The sequence below is a fragment of the Macaca nemestrina genome, chromosome 2 (assembly GCF_043159975.1).
Source record: "Macaca nemestrina isolate mMacNem1 chromosome 2, mMacNem.hap1, whole genome shotgun sequence".
In the NCBI taxonomy this organism is placed as follows: domain Eukaryota; kingdom Metazoa; phylum Chordata; class Mammalia; order Primates; family Cercopithecidae; genus Macaca; species Macaca nemestrina.
Window position 1 is genome coordinate 87,031,712 of NC_092126.1, and position 24,909 is coordinate 87,056,620.

The window sequence follows — 24,909 nt, forward strand, 5'->3', positions numbered from 1 at the left end:
GGTGTCAGGAACACAAAGGTATACTGTGTTTATTCAGGGGACGTAGGCCAATACACCAGTGACAACAACATGTCAAGAGTGCCAGTGGAGGTAAATCCAGAGATTGGTTGCTTAATCATCTCTACATCTCTCCAAAATGCTGTCCCACTTCTCAGACAACATTGGAAATGTTCAAAGAAAGCTGATTTCTTTCCCTCCTCATTACCTTTATTTTTTCTAATGACATAATCTACATAACTCATATTACCATGCTATTTCCATAATCTATGAAATTTAAGCCATTAATAGTATTTTTTTAGCTAGGATGAATTATAGACATTAGTGCTTTCAATTTTTACTTGTTGTGTGCATGTGTGTTTGTGTGTGTGTGGCGGTGTGTTGGTACTTTTATATGCAATGTATGTGAGATTATTTAGTATTGTTCTAGATTGTGGTTTTACCCCATTTTATGCCTCTTTTTTGGAAATGAAATACCACTATACTCCAAAACTTAGGAATAAGCTTCAGTTTCTGTTCCCTGTAATTACTAGAATTTTTAAGTAATTTTCTTATGCAAAAATCAACTCAAGGTGGATTAAAGACTTAAATGTAAAACCCAAAACTGCAGAAACCCTAGAAGAAAACCTAAGCAATACAATTCAGGACATAGGCACAGACAAAGATTTCATGACAAAGACACCAAAAGCAATTACTAAAAAAGCAAAAATTGACAAATGGGATCTAATTAAACTAAAGAGCTTCTGCACAGCAAAGAAATTATCAACAAAGTCAGACAATGTATCAAATGGAAGAAAATTTTTGTAATCTATCCATCTGACAAAGGTCTAATATCCAACATCTCTAAGGAACTTAAACCAATTCATAAGAAAAAAAACTACCCCATTAAAAAGTAGGCAAAAGACATGAACAGACACTTCTCAAAAGAAGATATACATGTGGCCAACAAACATATATAAAAAAGCTCATCATCACTGGTCATTAGAGAAATGCAAATCAAAATCACAATGAGATACCATTTCACATCAGTCAGAATGACTATTATTAAAAAGTCAAAAAAACAACAGATGCTGGTGAGGTTGTGAAGAAAAAAGAATGCTTTTACACTGTTGATGGGAGTGTAAATTAGTTTAATCGTTGTGAAAGAGAATGTGGCAATTTCTCAGAAACCTAGAGGCAGAAATGCCATGTGACCCAGCAATCCCATTACTGGCTATATATCCAAAGGAATATTAATTGTTCTATTATAAAGATACATGCACACATATGTTCATTGCAGCACTATTCACAAATAGCAAAGACATGAAATCAACCTAAGTGCTCATCAATGATAGACTGGATAAAGAAAACGGGGTCCATATAGGCCATTGAATACTATGAAGCCAATAAAAGGAATGAGGTATGTCCTGCACAGGGACATGGATATACATGTATATATTATATAAAGGGGACCTTATTAAGTATTAACTCACAGTATCACAAGGTCACACTATAGGCCATCTGCAGACTGAGGAGCAAGGAGAGCCAGTCCAAGTTCCCAAACTGAAGAACTTGGAGTCTGACGTTTGATGGCAGGAAGCATCCAGCATAGGAGAAAGACATAGACTGGAAGGTGAGACCAGTCTCTCTTTTCACATTTTTCTGCCTGCTTATATTCTAGCCATGCTGGCAGCTGATTAGATTGTGCCCACCCAGATTAAGGGTGGGTCTGCCTTTCCCAGCCCACTGGCTCAAATGTTAATCTCTTTTGGCAACACCCTTACAGACACATCCAGGATCAATATTTTGTATCCTTCAGTCCAATCAAGCTGACACTCAGTATTAACCATCACACACGTGTTTTGATTTATATGTGGGAGCTGAATGATGAGAATACATGAACACATGTTGGGGAACAACACACACTGGGGCTTGTCAGAGAGTGGAGGTGGGAAAAGGGAGAGCATCGGGATTAGCTATATATAAATCAAAATGTGTGTGTGATGGTTAATACTGGGTGTCAACTTGATTGGATTGAAGGGTACAAAGTATTGATCCTGGGATGATCTGTGTAGCAAATCACCATGGCACACGTTTACCTGTGTAACAAACCTGCATCCTGCACATGTACCTCCAAACTTAAACTAAAAGTTGGAAAAAATAGTAATAATTTTTATAATTAGCTTTTGTAATTTTAATTAATTCTCATTTATTAATTTTTTTGTAAATTTAATTAATTTGATAATTACTAAATATTTAGGAATTATATATGAGAAGACTATTCAAAAATTTTAACCAGACAAATAAAGGAAAGCCAAAGTCCCCTAACTACTAGTTAGAGGTTTCTTGTAAAATTGCTGTATTTATTGTGCCAAAGAAAAGATGTGTTCAAAGGTAATGGGTACCTGTCAAAATGACATAGGAACCAGCTTTGAGGGGCTCCCACTAGCCATATGTGGGACAATTGTAGCCTCAAAATATGGCAGTAAAAGATTATAACCACTAGAATAAAATAAGAACCCATGAATCCATAATGATATAAACAAATGAAAAAGTGAATAAAAGTTGAAAAGAAGAAAAAGCTTTTTTTAACAGCCAATTCCAACTAATAGTAAAACAAATGATAACATTAAATTTTCTTAGATAAGGATCGTCAACAGATGTTAAGATTAATGTGTAAAAGTGATGTAAAAGAAAATGTTTATGGTTTCAATATATCTGTATACTTTATACTTATCCCCTGCAAAGGGAAGATAGTAACTTTGTAATGGAGAAATGGCAAAATCACCACCCTAACCAAATGGTCAATGGGCAAAGCAACATCATGTGCCTCCTGTTGTAGTGCATGGAGATGATACAACATCCCTTCACTAATCTTTTACCAGAAATGCATAACCTGAATATAATTATGAAGAAACATCCGATAAACCCTAATTGAGAGACATTATATGCAATAACTAGCCTATATTCCTCAAAAAATGTCAAAGTCAAGAAAAATAAAGACCAACAAACTGTTCAAAGTTAAAGGGACCAAAGAGAAAACTAAATTCCACATGTGAGTTCAGGTTTGATAGGAGAGGGAGAGAAAAGAAAGGGAAGGGAGGAAAGGGAAAGAAGGAGAGGGTTGAAGAGGGGAGAGTAAAAGGTATTATGTTGGAGATACGGTTGAAGTGTAGACAGTAGTTCTTTCTACTATGTTTTACATTTAAAAATACTGAAAGTATTCAAAAGCTTTAAAATCACTAAATCTGTCAGAATAGCTTTTAATGGAGAAGACTATAATATTAGCAGCATATAATAAATACCAGGTTTTCCTAGTCATTCATTAGGGAGATATTTATCCTCTCAAAAAAATTTGATATACTAGAAATAAAATATGGAAAATAATCTAGTCTAGTCAACATTCTTACTAAATTATCTTGTCATTTTTATACATTACCCAGACCTTATCTTGTATCTTTCTATTATTTGTGTCTGTCTCAGGGATCAGCTAGTGTGAAATTAAAGACCATAGCATCCCTCTTTCCCACTCAGACCCAGCTATTTGCAGTTGACCCTTGCTACCTCTTTTATGATGATCAGATTTCTCACATATCACTTCTCTCTCTCTCTCTCTCTTTCTCGCATTCTCTCTCTCCCTCATTCTCCCTCATTCTCACACTGTTTTTGGAGGAGATGGCTTTTTTTCTACTCTTTTTCCGATAGCCTAAAATTTGCATCACTTATGTGTATTAGAAATTTTTAAAAAACTATTCTAAAGTAATGAATTGTCAGCAAATCAAGACACAATGTCCTCTATTTCATATCATCATAGTATTTTGGTTCACAAAACTGTTTTTATTACAATACCATCCAATTAAATGTTTGGTTTCAATTCTAAGAAACTATCTACAGTGAATACAAACATGTTCCTTACCCTTAATAGAATTCCTTAAATTTGTTTATTGTTTAACAAAATACTCTTACTCTACCTAAAACTAAGAGGGCAACATATATATATATTAAATATATATGTGTGTGTGTGTATATATATGTTGCCCTCAGTGCATACGTGTATGTGTGTGTGTGTGTGTGTGTATACATATATATATATATATTTGTTTTTTTTCTTTCCAACTTTTATTTTAGGTTCAGTGGGTGTATGTGCAGATTTGTTACATGGGTAAATCGCATGTCAAGTCATGATTTTGTTCTTTTCTATGGCTGCACATATTTCCACAGTGTATATATACTACATTTTGTTTATTCAATTCACCACTGATGGGTATCTATGTTGATTCCATGTCTTTGCTATTTGAATAGTGCTGCAATGAACATACATGTACATGTGTCTTTATGGCAAAACTATTTATATTCCTTTGAGTATATACCCACTAGTGCGATTACTAGGTTGAACGGTATTTCTATTTTAAGTTCTTCAAGAAATCTCCAAACTGCTTTCTACAGTAGCTGAACTAATATACTTTCTACCAGGAGTGTATAAGCATTCCCTGTGCTTCATAACCTTGCCAGCATACTATTTTTTGAATATATGTATTTTGAGATGCCGTGCCAACTCCTTTCCATGGAATAGTTTAAAAATGTGGTAAATTTTACCCTATTTTGTATATTATAAATATTTAACTTTTTGTAATTCTTAAAAACTTTTTTCTTTTAATTCTTCTTGACTTCATATTTTTTTTCAGTACAAATGGATGAGTGGTTTATTCTATTTAATAAGTGATAATAAAGAAAATGTCAAATTCAGTTAGTTAATTATAGCCAAAGTATTTTTATACAACATATATTAAGCTCCTTGCATATTAAAAACATTATCTCTTTTTTTTTTTTTTTTTTTTGAGACAAAGTCTCTCTCTGTCACTCATGCTGGAGTGCAGTGGCACAATCTTGGCTCACTGCAAGCTCCACCTCCTAGGTTCACACCATTCTCCTGCCTCAGTCTCCTAAGTAGCTGGGACTACAGGCGCCCGCCACCACACCCAGGCTAATTTTTTGTATTTTTAGTAGAGACGGGGTTTCACCGTGTTAGCCAGGATGGTCTCGATCTCCTGACCTTGTGATCCACCCGCCTCTGCCTCCTAAAGTGCTGGGATTACAGGTGTGAGCTCACCATGCCCAGCCACATTATCTCTTTTAATAATGATAATTTTATGGGATGGATACTATTATTAATATTGTCTATTAGAAAACCAAAACTCAGAGGGACTAACTAATTGACACAGTAATTTGCTCCCAAACCTATGTTAGTCTGTTTGTGTTGCTATAAAGGAATACCTAAGGCTGGATAATCTATAAAGAAAAGAGATTTATTTGGCTCATGATTCTGCAGTTCTGTACGAGAAACATCACACCAGCATCTACTTCTGGTGAGAGCCTCTGGCTTCCACTCATGGCGGGAGGCAAAGAGGAACCACTGTGTCATATGAGGAGGGGAACAAGCCATTCATGAAGGATCTGCTCCCATGACCCAAACTCCTCCTAATAGGCCCCACCTCCTACACTGGGGATCAAATTTCAACATGAGATTTGGAGGAGACAGATATCCAAGCTATACCAACATCCTGGTTATCCCACTAAGTCTGGCTGTCTTTTTGCCACACTAAATGTTGAGGGAATCTCAACAGTCTCTCAAACTTTAGGACCTTGACCTGTATTCTAGACCAATATTCTGGGATAGCCTACTGGGCCACGTGTCCTCTTATCTCATCTCGGATAAGCCCCACCCAGGATTGTCCTATTTTTCTCTCTTCAAAGCTAATGCACCCACACTGCATCTTAGAGTACTTTCCCTCAAGATTGGCTGCTGAGAGGGATTTTTCTTAAGTTCTCACTTCACTGCTGCCATCTAAGAAAGATAATAGACTTACTTCATTTGGAAAGTTTAATTGTTAGTCTTCATGTGTTAATAGAAAATTATAACATTATTACTGTCCTTCATTCAGCAAACATGTATATAATGACTATTTGGGGACAATTACAGTGGATAGAAATTGTAGTCCAGAAAAAAATAAAGAATATGAATGACTTATAAATACTACATTACAAAGCACACACACATACACACAGGTTACAACAGGAACACTTAAGAAAGATAAAAATAAATATTGAACAGTTAGAAAATTGCAAAATAGGTTTAGTTTGTATTGTCCCTGAAGCTACATAGTATAATTCTGAAGTATATATTTCCTGAGGAACTTTCTCATATGATAGACATTCTTGTTTCTTTAATGTCATGCTTTGAAGTGCACTATGTCTTTAAATCACTAGACATATTCCCACACAATCAGAGCAATTAGAAATGAAGGATGTGATTTCTTTTGACTCAAAAGTCCTTTTAGAAGGGATAGTTCTTCTTTTTCCACTTCTTTGTGAGAGCAGTTATTCAAAATGCACAGGAACTTTGTGAACTTTGATACCAGGTTTGTTGTCCAGATACACATAGACAGGAAGTACACAATAGCCTAAAGAAGGGAGTGCTGGATAAGCTTTTCTTAAGATGCAGACCCAGAAAACACTAACAGCCTTAAATTGTGGTGAAGAATATGGGGTTGGTGATGGGAGCTGGAACTGGGGATTACTTTTTCCCTAGTATCTTGGGGCATTCTTGAAATGGGAATGGCATATGTGATGCAGAGCTAAGTAAATCAGGACCCTTTTTTCTAACTATTACAACCTAAATTGGGAAGAAATCTGGTTAAAATAAATACTTTGGTCTTATTTGGGGGAAGAAGTCACAAGAAGTTAAAATTGAGTGTAATATAGAAGGAATAATCTCACCTCTTTAACCTGGAGATGGTAACACTTTGGAATTTGGAAACTGAAAACCAAAGAAATAGCTATAGGTATTTTCTTTCCAGGCATCTGTTTACAGTCATCTTCTTCTTTCCCACTGTACTCCCCCGTGTCCAGCTGTCAGTGATCAGAAGCCATGAGCAGCAACACAGTGTGTTATTTCTGAGGCAAGTCATTAAAGAGCAGATTATCTTAGAACAAATTAATAAGTAGATTCACCAAAACATAAAATTTTGGAAATACCACCAAGTTGTTTGATGTTAAGATATTGACCTCATTTCAGAGCCAGGTTTTTTTTCCCAAAAGATACACACGAAAAGGAAATTGTTTTTACTTTGTCCTTCATTGCTTTCTAAGAAGAATTTAGACAGTAACCTTCAAGGGAACACAATAGCAAGGAAGCTAGCTGTATATGGCGAATAATTAAATGCTGTGTGTGTGTTCTTTTCCCTCACACAGACCCCAAGTTGTCCAATTTGGAGAATTTTTTTTATTATTATGGTAAAAAAAAATTAACATTAAATTTATCATTGTTACCATTTGTACATATACAGTGCAGTAACTATATTAATATATTAAGTATATTCACATTGTTTAGCAATAGATCTCTAGAACTTTCTCATACAGCACTGAAACTCTATACTCATTAAATACTAATTCCCCCTTCCCCTCTCTCCACAGCTCTTGGTAGCCACCTTTCTAATTTCTCTTTCTATGATTGTGACTACCTTAGATATTTCATATGAGTAGAATCCGACAGTATTTGCTTTTTTTGTGACTGGCTTATTTCACATAGCACATTGTCTTTAGAGGCTCATCCATGTTGTAGCATGTAACAAGATTTGCTTCTTTTTTAAAGTTACACGATATTGCATCATATGTATATCTTCTTTATCTGTATTTTCTTTATGTGTTCATCTGTCAATGAACACTTGGGTTGCTTCCTCTTGGCTATTATAAATAGTACTTAGATGAACATGAACTTACACATTTCGTGTTGGGATCCTACTTTGAATTCTTTTGTATATATACATATATATACAGAAGAAGGATGCTGAATCATATACTAATCCTATGTTTAATTTTTTGAGGAATCTCCAAACTATTTTTGATAAGGGCTACATGTTTTACATTCCTACCAAAACAAGGGTTGCAAATCTCCTACATCCTTGCCAACACTAAGTATTTCCTAGTTTTTGATAGTAGTCATCCTATAGGTGTGAGCAGATACTACAGTGTGGGTTTGATTTGCATTTTTTAATGACTTGTAATGTTGAATATCTTTTCATGTGTTTATTGTCCATTTGTATATCTCTTTGAAGAAATGTCTATTTAAGTTCTTTGCCCATTTTTTAATTAGGTTATTTGGGTTTTTTGTTGTTGTTGTTTACTTGTAAAAATTTCTGGATATTAATGCTGTATCAGATACATAATTTGCAATTGTTTTTTCCCATTCTGTTGGTTTCCTTTCACTCTGTTGATTGTTTTTTTGATGCGCAGATGTTTTGAAGTTTGGTGTAGTCTTATTTATTTTTTATTTTGTTTCTTGTGCTTTTGGTTTAATATCCAAGAAATCATTGCCTAATCTAATTTCCTGAAATTTTTAATACATGTTTTATTTTAGGAGTATAATAGTTTTGGATTTTTTCATTTTGAGTTAATTTTTATATGGTGTATACTGAGAGTCCAACTTTATTGATCTGTATCTGGATATCCAGTTTACCCAGTATCATTTGTTGAAGAAACTGTTCTTTTGCCATTGTATAGTCTTGGCACCTTTGTCAAGAATCATTTGGTCATATATGCCTAATTGTAGGGATTTTAATACATTATATTTTAAACAATTTTGACTCAAACAGAAATAAAGGGAAACTAATCACATTCTAGCATGAGGATTTTATTTCCATATAGCCATGTCACCCCATTAGAAGAGAATATTTTTCAAACGTGAGTAGTGACAGATAGAAGGAATACTTACTTGCTGAAAGTTTGGAGGTTAATTGACTAGTTATAATGATTTCAAGGGTCTAAGAAGAAAGGAGGAGGACCTGGAATAAGTCCGTGACATAAAGTTTAAAGCACGAGACAGAGGCAGAATGCAGAGGAAGACATGACTGAACTTGGCAACTGAAAAGATAAGGAGAGTTAGCACACAGGATTTCTAGTTGGATTTTTAGCTGGATGAATTCAAGGTTTTGTTTCCACAGTTTTAAATCCTTTTATGTTTAAGATCCAAAGTCCTTAAAGAGCTATTTTTTTGATCCGTATTCCCAAGTCCCTAGAAGGACATCTCACTATCATTCAGAGTCTCATATCTGCAAGCCTGGCTCTTTAATACTCAGTATGGTCTCTATTGTGAAATACTTAGCAATGTGACTCAAAGAACAAACCACAGTCATCTGTATCCAGGCAACAGCATTGATAAACACTGCAAATTTCTTTTCTACCTTATAGCTTGAGCTACATAATGTGGGCTAAAAATAATACTGTATTCTATTCAGTGTTTCTAGAAATTAACAACTATAAACATAGACACTCAAATATGTTCCTACCTTAAAAAAAGAAGGAAGCACAGCTACAGTATAGAATCACTGTCATCTTACATTTCTGACATTCTAGTTGTCATCTCAAATGTAAATAGTCTGCATTCTTTTTTTTTTTTTTTTTGCTTTTAGCATTCTAAAGATATTTGTACATGGTTGTTTGATTGTATTGTAAAAGACCTAAGTATAAATTGGGTCAACCAATAAACCGCAGGGCTACTGCCTGACAATTTAAATTAGCTCCTTTCACACTCCTTAGGATCTGCCTATCAGAGAGTTATCTGAGTTCCATAGACAACAGTAACCTAAGCCAATACCTTGGTCACAGTAATTATCTGTTTTTATTTATTTTCCTCTTGTCCAATTTATTTCAGGCCTGGTCTTATTTTTCCATTACAAGAGCCTGTGCACCCATGTGCAATTACCTGGTTTCTCTCTAGCACTTGAAACTAACTCTTGTTGCCAGTTCAGGTAAACAGAAAACTCAAACTAAGCCTGCTCAGTAGATGTAATCAACTCAGTAGAACTAGTAGTTTCATGTAGGAACCACAAATGGAAATGTTTTTTTGATACACTGAGTTTTTAGGTGGGAAGACTGGTATTAAATTCTGTTTGAACAAATAGGTGAATGACAATTGTAGTAGATAGATGAATCAGTCAAATAATTTTTAGCATAATTGCAATTATGAATTTTGAGAGTTAGCCTTAAGTTTAAAATTACTAATTGTTAAAGTTTTATATTCCTGAGTCAAGTAAATTAAGTAGTTGAATTTTGGGGGGGATAATTCTGTGCATTTTTCTGAAAAGGAAAAGAGTTTGTTTTATAGTCATTATTACTCTATTTTACAAAAACAATAATGTGTCAATGTGTTACTACAATAATTAGCCACACATCCCAGGAACTTAAAATGAGTGTCAAGAAAAGTCAGATAAAGTAGTGACTATCTGTTAAGAATGATTTAAGTGACATTAAAGGAAAAGCCTTCTTCTCCAAAGTAATCATGAAGTGAGGACTCTGCAAAATTGAGTTCCCCAATGACTGGACTATAGTTGAGCACTTCAATGTAAAGTTTCAGCTAGAGTGATCTGAAATAGTGGTGCTGTTAAGGACATAACAGCTAAGTCAATTTAAAAAGAACTTTAAATGACTGCTTCACTAGATAGCAAGGTATAAAGAATGCTGCCAATGTACATCACTTGGGTAATTAGCAAACTGTATCTCTTTTGAGACAGCAATTTAACTTTCCTCATTTGGTGCCTTTAATTTAGCCACAGGATGTTATACCATCAGTAATCAAAAAATGTATGCAAGTATATATCTCTCTACCAGGTCTGAAGACATGTTATTTGCTTGGTCAGCGGCCTTAATAAAGACAGCTGCTATCAGTTTTTCATAAAATAAAACCCAACGTGGTCTTCTAAATTCACTCTAATGATCAGTTAGTTTCAGATAGATGATATGGATGGATGAATGGATAGATGGATAAATAGATGGACAGACAGACAGATAGATAGATAGATAGATAGATAGATAGATAGATAGATAGATAGATAGATAACATACACATGAAATACACTAGAATCAGGAGTAAGAGAAATTCAGTACTGAAGGGTAAAAATGGAGCTTGACTGAGTAATCTTGGACATTTTGAGGCTACAACACAATAACTTCTACCCAATGGTTTACTCCATTTTCTATGCTGTGGTTTAATAATGACATTTTTGAACTGAATTTATTTTATTTAAAACTCTTTCTTGAATGTATTACAAGACTTCTTTAGACTATGTATAAAGTAGAAGTTACTCTTCAGAGGAACTCTTTTTTTTTACAGCACTGTTATATAAACACAAAGCTATTTGACTAAAGAGTGCATCTATAACTGGAATTATAGAGGGGATACAATTTAGTTAATGTGGAAATAATTGTCTTATTACCATGGTTCTCTACATGCTACACATTGGATGATGATTATTTTATGAGTAATTCAATTCTGTATGGATGTAAAGATTCATTTGAAAGTAAGTGGAGTAATTTGAACGTAACTGCAATTATTTTTGCACCAACCTAATAACAAGAGTATTATGTTCTTATTCTTTCACTCACTCTCTCTCTTTCTCTCTCACACACACACAGACACACACACATCCTTTTTCCTTCAAGAGTTTCTCTATCTAATGTACAGTAATCCTTCCGTAATATTGTTTTCAGAGTTCTTGCCAATAGTCTGTCTTTATAGACCAAAACATTTGTAAGAGAGTCTTTCAGAAATGTAAACTAATAATTCTGTCTTATACCAAAGTTGATGTGATAGCAAATAGAGTTAAAAGAGTTCCCTGCCATGCTTCTGTTTTGTATTTTATTGTCCTCTAATTTATATGCATATTGAGTATTTGCAAATACTTCTATCTAAGAAGACACCATAAAAATTTTTTAAAATTATTATTCAAATTCAATAAAAGAGAATGGGTATGACCAGAAAAATTTGTTTATTTGAACTGTGTTTTTACAATTTTAGTCTTAAGGAAAGTTAACATTTTAAGGATTCCACAAACACAGAGAGACACACACACACAATGAGTTAGAGACTGCAGTTTTATTTCTTAGAATTTTTGATCTTGTAGGAAAAGAATAACTAAGCACTTTCATTTCTTCAAAGTTTTCAAAATTATTCAGGAGGATTTGTCTTCATCTATTCCTTTCTATAATGATCCTAAAGAATTTCTTATCCATATATTCAGTTTGATTATGGATTTATTTGCTAACCTGATTGGTAGTGTTATCATGGTTTTGTTTTCATAAATGTAATCAATGTCTTAGCTTATTTTTCAAAAAGATATATTTCAAATTGAATAAAATAATTTTTATCACATTGACCCATTATATTGAATTTCTATAATAAGTCTCCAATAACAGAATTAATTTTTTTAAATTGGTTCTATAAATTTGTTGAGATTGGAAATTATATCCCTGAATATAATCAATTTATATCTAATAGGACTCTAAATATTTTCTACATAATATAAAATAGTCCATAAGATGGAGTATTTTATGAAACACTTTCTACATTTTCATTTATACTAAATGCAAAAATATATTAGAGAATAGATGTTTATTTTACAAGTTATAATAAACACACTATAAAAGCTATTAGGTCAGCTAAATGAGTGAATATGTTTAAGATATTGCTAAGTAATATGTTTGACTCTCCCTTCTACAACTTTCATAGGTAAAACAGTTACTCAGATCTTAATGCCACAATATTTTTTCTATCCGTCTTCTTTTTTTCAATTGCCTTTGCCATTCTGTCAGTTCAGATCCTTAAATTCTCTCCCCTGCCTCCATTTTCTCTCCCGCTCATTTTCAGATTCACCTCATTTTCCACTCATTTTCAGATTTACTACAAAGCAGAGCTTTGAGCATTCCAGAAATATATGTCTGAACTTTTCAAAAACCTTCAATTATTCTACACCATTTGCTAACTGAGTAGCTCCCCTCAGTTTGACATGTAAAGTAGTCCTAACCGTGTCTTCAAGTCATCTCTGGCACAGTAATTCTTTCTTAATCATTGATCATCATTGATAAAAATGTACATAGTCATATACATGCAGAGTTCTATATAATTTTATGGAGTTTACCAAATCTTTCTCTACAAGTCTTAGAGAAATACCCGCCTGCTCTACACATTTCCATCCTGCTACTTTGCCACACATGCCTAACATTTCAACCACGTTCGATGACAAGCAACTTGAGGACAGACATAGTGTTTTCTGCAAAATGCACATTTACATAAGCCCCATGATACTATCCAAATGTCTCCACTGAGTAACTTGGCCCCTGGAATGTCTTTCCTCAGGTTTTCAGAATGTTTGCATTCCCTTTATCTGTCCCTGTTACCTGTTACCTGGATAAGTTGGGAGGCATTTGGAGAAGATAAATGTCATTTTTCAGATTTCAGTCACTGCTATTCTTGCTAAAGTAAATTCTTTTATTATGGTGGGAAATAATCTTTACTAATGAACTTGGACTGTCCTTACCTTGATTAATGTAGGCTTCATTTGTATTTAAATTTGATGTCTATTTGGTTCATGTCAGCTCAAAAGGTGTTTTTCAAATTTATATTTTTCAGGTTTCTTGAGTACAGGGGATCAGGCTGCAAAGGGGAACTATGGACTCCTTGATCTCATACAAGCTTTAAGATGGACTAGTGAAAACATTGGATTCTTTGGTGGTGACCCCTTAAGAATCACTGTTTTTGGATCTGGTGCTGGGGGTTCATGTGTCAATCTGCTGACTTTATCCCATTATTCTGAAGGTAACCGTTGGAGCAATTCAACCAAAGGTATTATGCAGGTTGCAAATTTTGACAATTTTGGTGTCTGCATGCCACCACCATCAATAGTATGTGATGCTCTGTATATTTCTCTGTTCAAACTGAGTGTTAGGTTGAACTCAATATCTGTTTAAAGCTTTGTTTCTTCAGCTTTTCTGTGCATGTTTAAATTTTCGTCAAACTCTTTTCTTTGTCTCCTGTGGAGCTTGGTAAGGATGCCCTTTCAAGCACACTTCAGAATAGTTAGCATTACAGTTACTCTTCTTTCCTTTAAAGGGTGATTTGAGGAAAAAATCAGACAAAGACATTCTACAGTTCTGTCATCTTTGTTTATTCAGTGATCAAAATCAAAGATGAGACTTTTTAAATGCAGGGATTGTATATCATCTATTTTCAAGACAATAGACATTTTAAACCCTTTATTAGTATGAAGCTAACGAAGCAGTCGTAAGCTAGTTTGTCTGAAAACATGTGATTTCGCTTGTTGTCTGAGTACAGAATGGACTGTTGATTATTTTGCATGCATGATCCAAAATTGTCAAAGCATCAAGGTCACTGGTAGAGCTTTTGATTAAAAAGAAAAATACATTTGATTCAGTGTTTTTTCTATTTTTAACTCCAAAAGCATTATTTTCCTCCCTAAACTTGGCAAGGCAGCATGGAGTACTGAGGCTACTGAAATCCATGAAATATTTTTCTCATTTCCATCTTCTGGCTTTGACATATTTTTTCCAAAGTGCCTGTCCAAGGCTTACCATATTGTTCTTTATGAATTCCATCTCCATTTTACCATGCATAGAATCACCCATTCCGACTGCATTATTAATTGGAAATTTCACAAGAACAGAAGAGTATTGCTGGAGAAATTTGCAAAGCAAATACTTTTTCTGCATTATTTATGTATAATAGAGAGGAAGACAGAGGATATATAAAAACGCAGACCATCTTTTAATTTCTGATCTTTTATTGTCATTTTATATCCAAGAAGAAAGTATATACTGTCAAATATAATTCATGAAGCATCTTAATTTGTAAGGTTGAGTTTTGTGATAGGAACACCAGATATATGATATTTGTTTTTGGTATCAAAAACACATGAGTGTTGAATTTCAAAAGAATAGCCAGTCCTTAAATGAATCTGTATATTTGGAGAATCATATATAGACTCAATTTATTAACACAGTTTATATAAGATTTCATTTATATTAGTACAATTCTGATTCAAGATGACAAAATAACACAGATGAACATTTCCAAGAGAGATTTCATCTGTAAAGAAATGGCTTCTTTTGAAATAATAAATTTAGTGGTTTTTAATTAAACAGATTAGATTGTTCTAACCTCAGTATTTTTCCTAATGCCACTATGTAGCTAGAGCAACACTAAGCCACCTATATACTTTAGATTGTTCTAATCTCAGTATTTTTCCTAATGCCACTATGTGACTAAAGCAACACTAAGCCACCTATATAGGTTTCTCGGGGCCACTTGATCAAAAATTGACATGAAAGCCACCTTTAACTAGTATAAAACTAGCACGGTTTAAAAGATGAGTCAGTTAGTTCATCAGCTAACACTGCTAGTCATCAGCTGATGGTGTGGTAAACAGTGGGAAATGGTTATGCAAACTGTTGAAAATACAACATTTTATTATACACTTCAGGGAAATCTGTCTATCTCTGGAAAAAGACATGAACTTAGGTTTGGCCTAAACCTATCTCCAGACTGAGCTGCCTGATTTTATCAGGAGATGCTCAAAAAAAATCTCTTGAAATCATCAAGCTGATTCTGCCTCCAATGTACATGTAAACTTTAAAGGCAATAAACCCCACAAAGGGCTGCACCAATGCTCAGGCCTGGATATACCGTGAGTAAACCCCATCTTGCATCCACACAAGAGGCACTTTCACTAATGATAAAACATATGGTGTTCCCAATACCATCTAGGTGGTATATTTTAGGATATATTGAACATGATGTGCCTTTCCTTCTAAATCTCTTTCAGTATATTTAGTTAATGTTGAGTCCCTGAAATGGGAAATAATATTATAGAAATCACCAGATCTATTTTAGTTATATAATTTTTATTTATTAAAATATTTTCCTGAGCAACCGTTAATAAACAGCTACATAATTTTTAAAATTATCTGCATTTGTATCATTTGCTCTAGCATACTTTGTTCTAGTAAACTAAAAAATGTTTATAAAGATGTCAGAAAACCAAAATAAATGTATATTAATACTGTTAGATTTTTAAAATAGCTTTAGAATTGTATGGGAACATGTTACAGACATGTTGAATGTATAGGCATATTAGGTTAAAAATATCTAAAACTCTCCTTCTAATTCAGACAGTGCTTCAACACCTTTGTGAAAAGAGTTTTTATCTCATTAACACATATGAATAATTAAGCATGTTTTTAAATAACTGAAGCACAAAGCTGTATTTGGAAATTGATAATAAATTTAAATATTTAAAAGCAAATAGATAAACTATATTTTTAAAAAAGGAATTTTATCAGAAAAATACCTTAATGAGAAGATAAAGTGCATTTGTAAATTTTAATGACATGCAGCACTTAACAAACTGCATATGGAACCATCATTTACAATTCTTAAATGCAATTAAGTAAAAAGCAGTGGACCATGTGCTTTTCATCTTTTATGATAAGAGTAGTAGTGTACATTCAACAGTGGCAAAAGTTAAATCACACCACACTAAATCTGTCTGCTGATGGTTTTTTCTTTAGCCTAGTGAAAACACTTCAAATGTTATGTCTTCTTCTGAAAGATGAATATTCAGCATACTATGTCTGACATGAAGATTGGAAAGAGTACGTCTAAAGTAATATTCTGTTTTGTGTGAATTCAGGGCCAACCCCAGGGTATAAACAAACAGCCAGCCCCAGTCATTGTGTGAGCCTTCAAGAATTCTTTTTCAAATAACATCTGGTTAAAACTAATATATAGAACTATTTTGAAGGAAGATAGGCACAGCCAAGCTAGAGGAAATATTCCAAACAGTCAATGTAGAGTCTGTTGAGGACTTGAATAGGAGAATTGAATTGGCCCCATCTGGTTAATGTTGATGATAAGTATTTACACACTCATTGAAGAACATATTTGGGACTTTGTACCACTACATCTTCTCCTTTTCTTCTTGCCTGCTACCTCTTTGAGGCTTCTTGATCCCTAAAGCAGGTGCCACTCAAAGCAGAAGAATTAGATCCACCTCTCTAATCCACTATACCCTGCAGTTGGCTTTGTGTAATTCCCTTAAGCAAAAATGTCTCTATCTCCCTGTTTCTTGAGTTGTATCTGGGTTTTTATATACATGTCTAAAATATCAGATGTTACTGTTTTACCACAACATTACTCAAAGATCATCTAAAATTCTTTGTTGATTTTCCCATAGGACTTTTTCAACGAGCAATAGCTCAAAGTGGAACAGCCCTTTCCAGCTGGGCTGTCAGTTTTCAACCTGCAAAATATGCTAGAATGTTGGCCACAAAAGTTGGTTGCAATGTTTCAGATACAGTAGAGTTAGTGGAATGCCTACAGAAGAAGCCTTACAAAGAACTTGTTGACCAAGATATTCAACCAGCTCGATACCACATAGCCTTTGGACCTGTGATTGATGGTGATGTAATACCAGATGACCCTCAGATATTGATGGAGCAAGGAGAGTTTCTCAACTATGATATAATGTTAGGAGTGAACCAAGGGGAAGGGTTAAAATTTGTTGAAAATATAGTAGATAGCGATGATGGTATATCAGCTAGTGATTTTGACTTCGCTGTTTCAAATTTTGTTGATAATTTATACGGATATCCTGAAGGCAAAGATGTTTTGAGAGAAACCATTAAGTTCATGTATACTGACTGGGCTGACCGTCATAACCCTGAAACCAGAAGAAAGACATTATTGGCTTTGTTTACGGACCATCAGTGGGTGGCACCAGCTGTAGCCACAGCAGATCTTCACTCAAACTTTGGTTCACCTACGTACTTCTATGCCTTTTACCATCATTGCCAAACAGATCAGGTTCCAGCTTGGGCTGATGCAGCCCACGGAGACGAGGTTCCCTATGTCCTGGGAATCCCCATGATTGGTCCTACAGAGTTATTTCCTTGCAATTTTTCCAAAAATGATGTGATGCTGAGTGCAGTTGTAATGACATACTGGACAAATTTTGCTAAAACTGGGTATGTACCTAAGGAATGAAGTTTATTTTTAATAAAAATATTATTTTAACCATTTTAAAATAATAGATATTTATGCCCAGATAATCTCATATTGGATTAATACCTGCAACATATTACAATCCTTTATTCAAAATTAATTCTACATTATGGTGTTTTTAAAAGTCATTGCTTTATTATTTCTGGTGTTTTAGAAGCTTGTTAAGAAAGTACATATCTCAATTGCATTACTTAATTACATATGCTTTTGGTTTTTGAATTATACAAGACTTACTATTGTTCAGCAGTACAAAATATTATTTTATAGTGCTTTGTAATTCACAACACTCTTTCATCCTTCCAACTACCTTTCTGAATCTGGCAGATCAGGTACTATTAATCCCACTTTACGAAAAAGAGACCTGAGGTTCTGGGAGTGTCATAGAGATGGTCACATGTCTGGTATATAGCAGAACCTAGTCTCAACCCTTTATCTACTAATTTAAAATCAAAAATCCTTTCCACTATTCCGTGTCATCTCTGCTAGTTTGCCTATGAGACAACTCATACGTATGTGAGTATTTAAATAATTCTTTAAAATCTTTGGGTAGATAGTAGCCCATCTCAGGATAGGCAGAGAGAACAAGAATGTGAGACTTATTGCCTTACATTATTATTCATCGAACAATCTGCCTGCTAGGAGATTTATATTTCTAAATTGACCCAAGTTAATTTAAAAAACAATCTAAAGCATTGCTGAGTCATCTCTTTAATTATTATATGTTAAAGTAGTGTGATTTTAAGTAAAAAACAAAATAACTTTATCTTTTCCTTTTTAGTGACCCAAATCAACCAGTCCCTCAAGACACGAAATTCATTCATACCAAACCCAACCGTTTTGAAGAAGTAGCATGGACCAGATATTCCCAGAAAGACCAACTTTATCTCCATATTGGATTAAAACCAAGAGTTAAAGAACATTACAGAGCCAATAAGGTGAACCTCTGGTTGGAGTTGGTACCTCATCTGCATAATCTCAATGACATTTCTCAGTATACCTCTACAACAACTAAAGTGCCATCAACTGACATCACTTTCAGACCTACGAGAAAAAATTCTGTACCTGTCACGTCAGCCTTTCCCACTGCCAAGCAGGATGATCCCAAACAACAACCAAGTCCATTTTCAGTGGATCAAAGGGACTACTCAACAGAGCTGAGTGTCACTATTGCAGTTGGAGCATCACTGCTGTTTCTGAACATCTTGGCCTTTGCAGCCCTGTACTACAAAAAGGATAAGAGGAGACATGATGTTCACAGGAGATGCAGCCCTCAGCGCACTACTACCAATGATCTAACCCATGCACAAGAAGAAGAAATCATGTCCCTCCAAATGAAGCACACTGATTTGGATCATGAATGTGAGTCCATCCATCCACATGAGGTGGTTCTTCGGACCGCCTGTCCCCCAGATTACACACTAGCTATGAGGAGGTCACCTGATGATGTTCCCTTAATGACACCCAACACCATTACAATGATTCCCAACACCATACCAGGGATTCAGCCCTTACACACATTCAACACATTTACCGGAGGACAGAACAATACTCTGCCCCATCCCCATCCCCACCCCCATTCACATTCAACAACCAGGGTATAGCCAGATAACAGAAACAAACTATTTTTTTGGTGGATTGCAGTAAACGATTACTGAAGATTCCTTGGCTTTCAACCTACAAGACTTACTATTTAAATAAGGAGGTATGTTATGTGAATATACATATCAAGAACTTTGGGGGTTTTGAAAAAAATGAATTGTGTATATACAAATCAACTTTAAAAACAAATTTCAATTGCTTGAAGCAATTGTGCCGAATGATACTTTTTCATTCACATTCAAGAATTAATTTTTTGAAGATTTAAGTTACATAATGGAATTAGGCATGTGGAACACCAAACAGGAAAGAACTATGTCTGAAATATAAAAAATAAAAATAAAAAAACTATGAATATGCACAAGGGACACACCAATGGAATGTCAGATAATTTTCACCAGTTTTTATTTGGAGCCGTTTTATTGTGTAGACCATATTTACATATTTGGATAAGTACACAAAGCGTCAATGCTGTTAATGGCCTTAGCAAAGGCTCATGCTGAAATTTGCCAGTAAAACAAAGAAGTTTAAAGACTGGCAGGTACAACATTATCACATAAGTGCTGTCAGTATAAAGTTGTGGGGATAAAGGAAACTGGATATTTTTAGCACGATGTGCATGATAATTTATATGCTTGGTGGCTGTGCTGCTGATTAAGCCGTAATTAAAATTCTTCTCATCCCATTGGAGTTTTTAATAGAAGCTTCCTCCATCAATTGGCAGAACCTAAAGATTTTAAGGGGCAAAAGTAATTACAATAAAATAATTCACAGTAGTTTCAATATAGAAGGAATTAGTTATTAAAGGTATTTGAAGAAACTATAGGTATAGTGGTGAATACTCGCTGATATGAATCCCAGAAAAAAAATTCCCTGTTTTCAATGTTCTTTTCATTCTCATCTAGATAATTTATAGAACTATAACCCTAATTGGACATGTGGTACAGGATCTATAAGTTGCTGTGTTTTTTTTTTTGTTACTCTGTATTTTGTTCCTTTTGGTAAGGTGAAGTGTGTCCAAAGAGTTACTTGCAACAGTCTTTCATGATATGAGGATGCCCCAGTATTAACACTCTGATTATAGTTCTGAGTTCATTGATTTACTTATGCTGCATGACAAAACGTTTACTAATAACAATTCATTATAAAGTTATGTCCCTCTTTACATCACTTATCTTTCTCACTGAGGTTCATTCACTGGAATTTACTCACGCAATCTCAGTAGAGTGCAACGTAGATACAGAACCTAGGAGAGTCAACACCTGGAGGATTTTAGTCTTACACATACGTGTGATTTTAAATGAATATTCTCAGACCACAGGAAACTCTTCATCCCCCTGTTGTTTACCAGTAACAGTATATCACAGACCTTTCCAAATGTTTGTATATGTAATCAGATGTACATTTATATTTAAAAAAAATGAGATGGACTTAAAGAGCACATCCTGATAAATACTTTCTCTCTTACCTGTACTATATTTCTATTAGACTAAAGTTATGTGATTTTTTTTTTACATTTTTTCAGATGACTAGCAATTTTGATAGTTTATAAGATAATGCAAAGAACTTTCTCTGACAAACTAACTGCAGTAACAGAAACCTTTCTTTTCAGTTACTCTTTTTCAAGAATGAAAGATTATTATACAAAAAAATTGTATACTACTTGATGGAACCAACTTTGTACATCTTGGCCATGTCACTGGTCATTGTGTGAAATAAAGATAATCTGGATAATGACTATTAGTCCAATGCTAAGAAACATGATCTTTGCTCATTAAAGAGCTAAAATGTTTATTGCTGTTTTGTCTTTCTTTTTTCTAAAAAAAAAAAGAAAAGAAAAGAAAAAGAAAAAAAGGAAAAGAAAAACAAAGAAACATGACTGTCTCAAAGAGTAATTTTTCTAGATTAGACCAGTCGGGTTTTTGAAGACACATAGGTAACTTCCACAGAAAACACAAACATGTATTTAAAGGCAAGTCTCATCTAAGATGAAACTCATAAAACTTTAATGTTATGAATTTAAAAGCTCCAGAAATTCATGAAAAAAAGAAAGATTAGCTTTGTGTTGTTAAATATCTCTTAGGTACAGATGTTGTAGAAATAAAGTGTCAATTGTTTTCAGTTAGAAACATAAGTTCCACTTCTGGTCATCAAGGAAAAGGTCTATTGAAAAGAAATGTGCAATATTTCATGGAATACAAATAGCTAGGATCATAAAATGGGAGTGATTAAACTACCATAAAGTAATGAATAGAAAGTTGCCATGCTAAGAGAATGTAAACGTGCTGAGCAAGATATTAAACTGGCACTAAAAGATAAAAATCTATTTCAAGGAATTTATTTGATTATAATCCCCCTCCCAATTGTTATCTATCAATGAAATGTATGTATTCCTCCATAATTTAAAAAAAAAAAAAAAATCTCTGTTAGAAGCAAAAGTCTTCAAAATCCAGAGTGATCTACATGCAGTTTTTGACTGAGGTGGTTATGCTTTTAAACTGTGAACTGCCAGTGTACACAAATAGAAATAATTGTTTAGCATCTGAAGTATTGTTTAATTGGAACACTGTATTTTACTGTATTAATTAAACAAAACACTAGAACAGAATAGAAATGACAGCAAAATAAGATATGAATGAATACTTTTGTATGCATTGCTTCATTTGGCAAAACCAAACATTCTATTAAATATTGTGTTTTAACGATGGCCATATTTATAGCTATCTACCAATCTATTGCTCTGCATTTATCAATCTACCTATATATAGCATAACTGTCATCCTCTTTATATTAATTTAGGAAAATGATTTTGGAAAACAAAATATAGCCCTATTATTTTCTCTAAATTAGGGTAGAATAACTTTATGGAAGATAAAGCAGCCTAGGTTTAATAGCTGTTCACCAGTCACGTGATAAAGTCATTGTGAATGAGTGTTAGTTGCTCCTTTTATAATTTCCAGTCTCTAGTTTTCTGAATGAAAAAGGATGTTCCACAATTACACAGAACATTAAGAACTGTTTTTAAAGCTGAAACATAATTTTTATATGCAAGGAAAATAAATACTGTTACTAAATTTTAGAAAGTATGTTGAAAATGTGTTTATTTAGATAATAATTTTCTTTGAAAAACAATATAAGTAAAAAATTAAAATAATATTTTTGTCATTATTTGTTAATTCAGATTCTCCTGGCTCCGATTAAAAATTAGGCAAAGCTGCTTATAATTTATATAAAAATTACACTAAAGTGAACTTCATTTCATTGTTTTGCTGTTATATAAAATTTTTGCCAAATGTTTACCAACAGATTAATGTTTTAGAGTATGGGTTTAGAAAAATAAAAGTGACAGATTTCATAGTCTTAAATCTTTATTGAACATGTTGACTATGAACAGAATCTAATTGGCTACCACAGATATATAACAAAGTTTATTACTAACTTTATGCAAATTGGAAAATAATTTGCTAAAGCATTAAAAATATCCAATTTGGAGACATCTTGCTGGCAACTCAAAGCAGAAAATCTGAATATATATTATTTTATTCCTTATTTCAAATATAAAAGTTGACCAAAATGATGCTTTATTTCAGACTTCCTGATCTGTACATGAAAACAGCAACAACATTTTTAAAAAATTATCAACTATATGTAGCACTAAAAAGGAAAACAGATGGCACTAATTTTCTTACAGAAGTGAAATGCTGAAACTAAATTGTTATATCTATAACAACAGTTTTTTCACCTCTTGGCACACTCATCCTGACACACATATTAATATCAAAAAAGGATACAAAGAATGTGAGAAATGTGTTCCAGCTTTAAAGACACTACCACATAGAAGTTACTGGGATTCTTTTCTTTGGCGAGTTTCACTGAAATACTTTCAAAGGGTGAAATGATGAACTGAATTCTTAAGAAGCTATCAAATATGGCAGCCTTTTGATGTTAGTAATTTTGTTTTCTTCTGTGTTATTGGTTCAAAGTACTGGCCTTTTCCTTCATTTCCAGTAATTAGTTGGTATAGACTATCACTTTTTAATGTGAATGGGAATTAGATAATTTGGTTATACTTGTGAAAACATGCTTCCAAACACATTCAATTAATGGGCACTTCCCTGCTGAGATTTTGTTATCATTCATTTAATTATCTTGTCAAGCTTTCCCGTTACGACAAATGTTTTAGCTTTCTGGTCAATAAACTAAGGGAATTTCTCCAGTAGCCTTATACCTCTCCTGCACTTGATCTGATAGCAACATACCCTTCAAATTGCCATCAGAAGTCTCTAAAGAAATTTCCTACTGATGTGAAACATTTGGTGACCAACTTGATTCTTTTTCATAAGCATTCTGATTTGACTTTATTCTGGCACTTTGCTGTATTTGTATGCAGGCCAGAAATCAATTCCATTTGATAAGGGTTGTGGAGAATACAGACAGGAATAACCACGTGCAGGGCTTAAGTGCCTTTTCCTCCTGAGATTTTATTTATAAAACTTAGCTTTTTTTTAAAATTTTCAGATTCTGATAATTCAATTTAAAGAGTACAATAGGAAGACTATATTATAAATTACCAATAAGACAAGTTTATTTAGACATTTTTACGTTTAATTTGATTTTTAAAATAATATCAGATGGATCTAAATGGCTTCTGGGAAAGATTGAGGTAAATTTTTGAAAGTGACAATTATATAGGCATCTGGCTTGATGGTACTTAAGAATAAAAATTTAAATCTCTAACAAACTTTAAAAATGTTCCAAATATTAAGTTTAATTTAAAAGAAGTCTGAAGCTATTAGAGATAATCATATAGTAGATAGGTATATATTTTTTTCTAGTCAGCTATTACATACACCACATAGTATATATACCCTATATACTATATGGTTTATATAACATTTATAATGACCCTTTCAGACCCATATACTTACAAATGACATTGTATAACTACCTACATATATATTAATGTGACTGAATTTAGTCCTCTATGGAAAGTCAAACCAAATTGCTAGCAGTTTTGAGTTGAAATGAATGATAACAATTAAAGCTTTTAAGAAATTGGTAAGGGTACAGTAACAAAAACTCAGCAGATAAATGTAAAACAGAGGGACCATTTTTGAATGCCATTTTCAGAGTTGACATCTAAACTAGATGGTGTGTTTAAAAGGATTTTAGTGGTTTTGATTCATCCTTTCTCTGCATTCATATCATTTAGCAAATTAATGGGACATATGTCACGGTTTTTGTGAAAAAGACCATTGGGTTGTCATGATTCAGTTTGTGTTTGGACATCTATGTCTTTCATTAAAAACATGTTTATTATCATGAATAAATATTACCATGTTTTCCAAGTTGTGTTGACTATTTTTAAACTCAGAAATAATTTCTTCTCTGTTTGCCTCACAGAAAAACATTACTAAGATAAGTGTTTT

At 33.5% G+C, this 24,909-nt stretch overlaps 1 protein-coding gene across 16 annotated transcripts in view; it reads left to right on the forward strand.

Moving 5' to 3' along the window:
• Positions 1 to 24,822, forward strand: part of LOC105490003 (neuroligin 1) — a 926,407-nt gene extending 901,585 nt beyond the window's left edge. For 13 of the 16 annotated variants that reach the window (XM_011755195.3, XM_071091253.1, XM_011755197.3 and 10 more), the window contains 3 exons: positions 13,439 to 13,651; positions 17,058 to 17,847; positions 18,663 to 24,822. In XM_011755195.3, coding sequence (XP_011753497.1) covers positions 13,439 to 13,651; positions 17,058 to 17,847; positions 18,663 to 19,485 — 1,826 coding nt within the window. In that variant the 3' untranslated portion in view covers positions 19,486 to 24,822. The remainder of the gene's footprint in view (positions 1 to 13,438; positions 13,652 to 17,057; positions 17,848 to 18,662) is intronic. The other 3 variants (XM_071091255.1, XM_071091258.1, XM_071091260.1) reach the window with 1 other exon arrangement.
• The last annotated feature ends 87 nt before the right edge of the window (positions 24,823 to 24,909 follow it).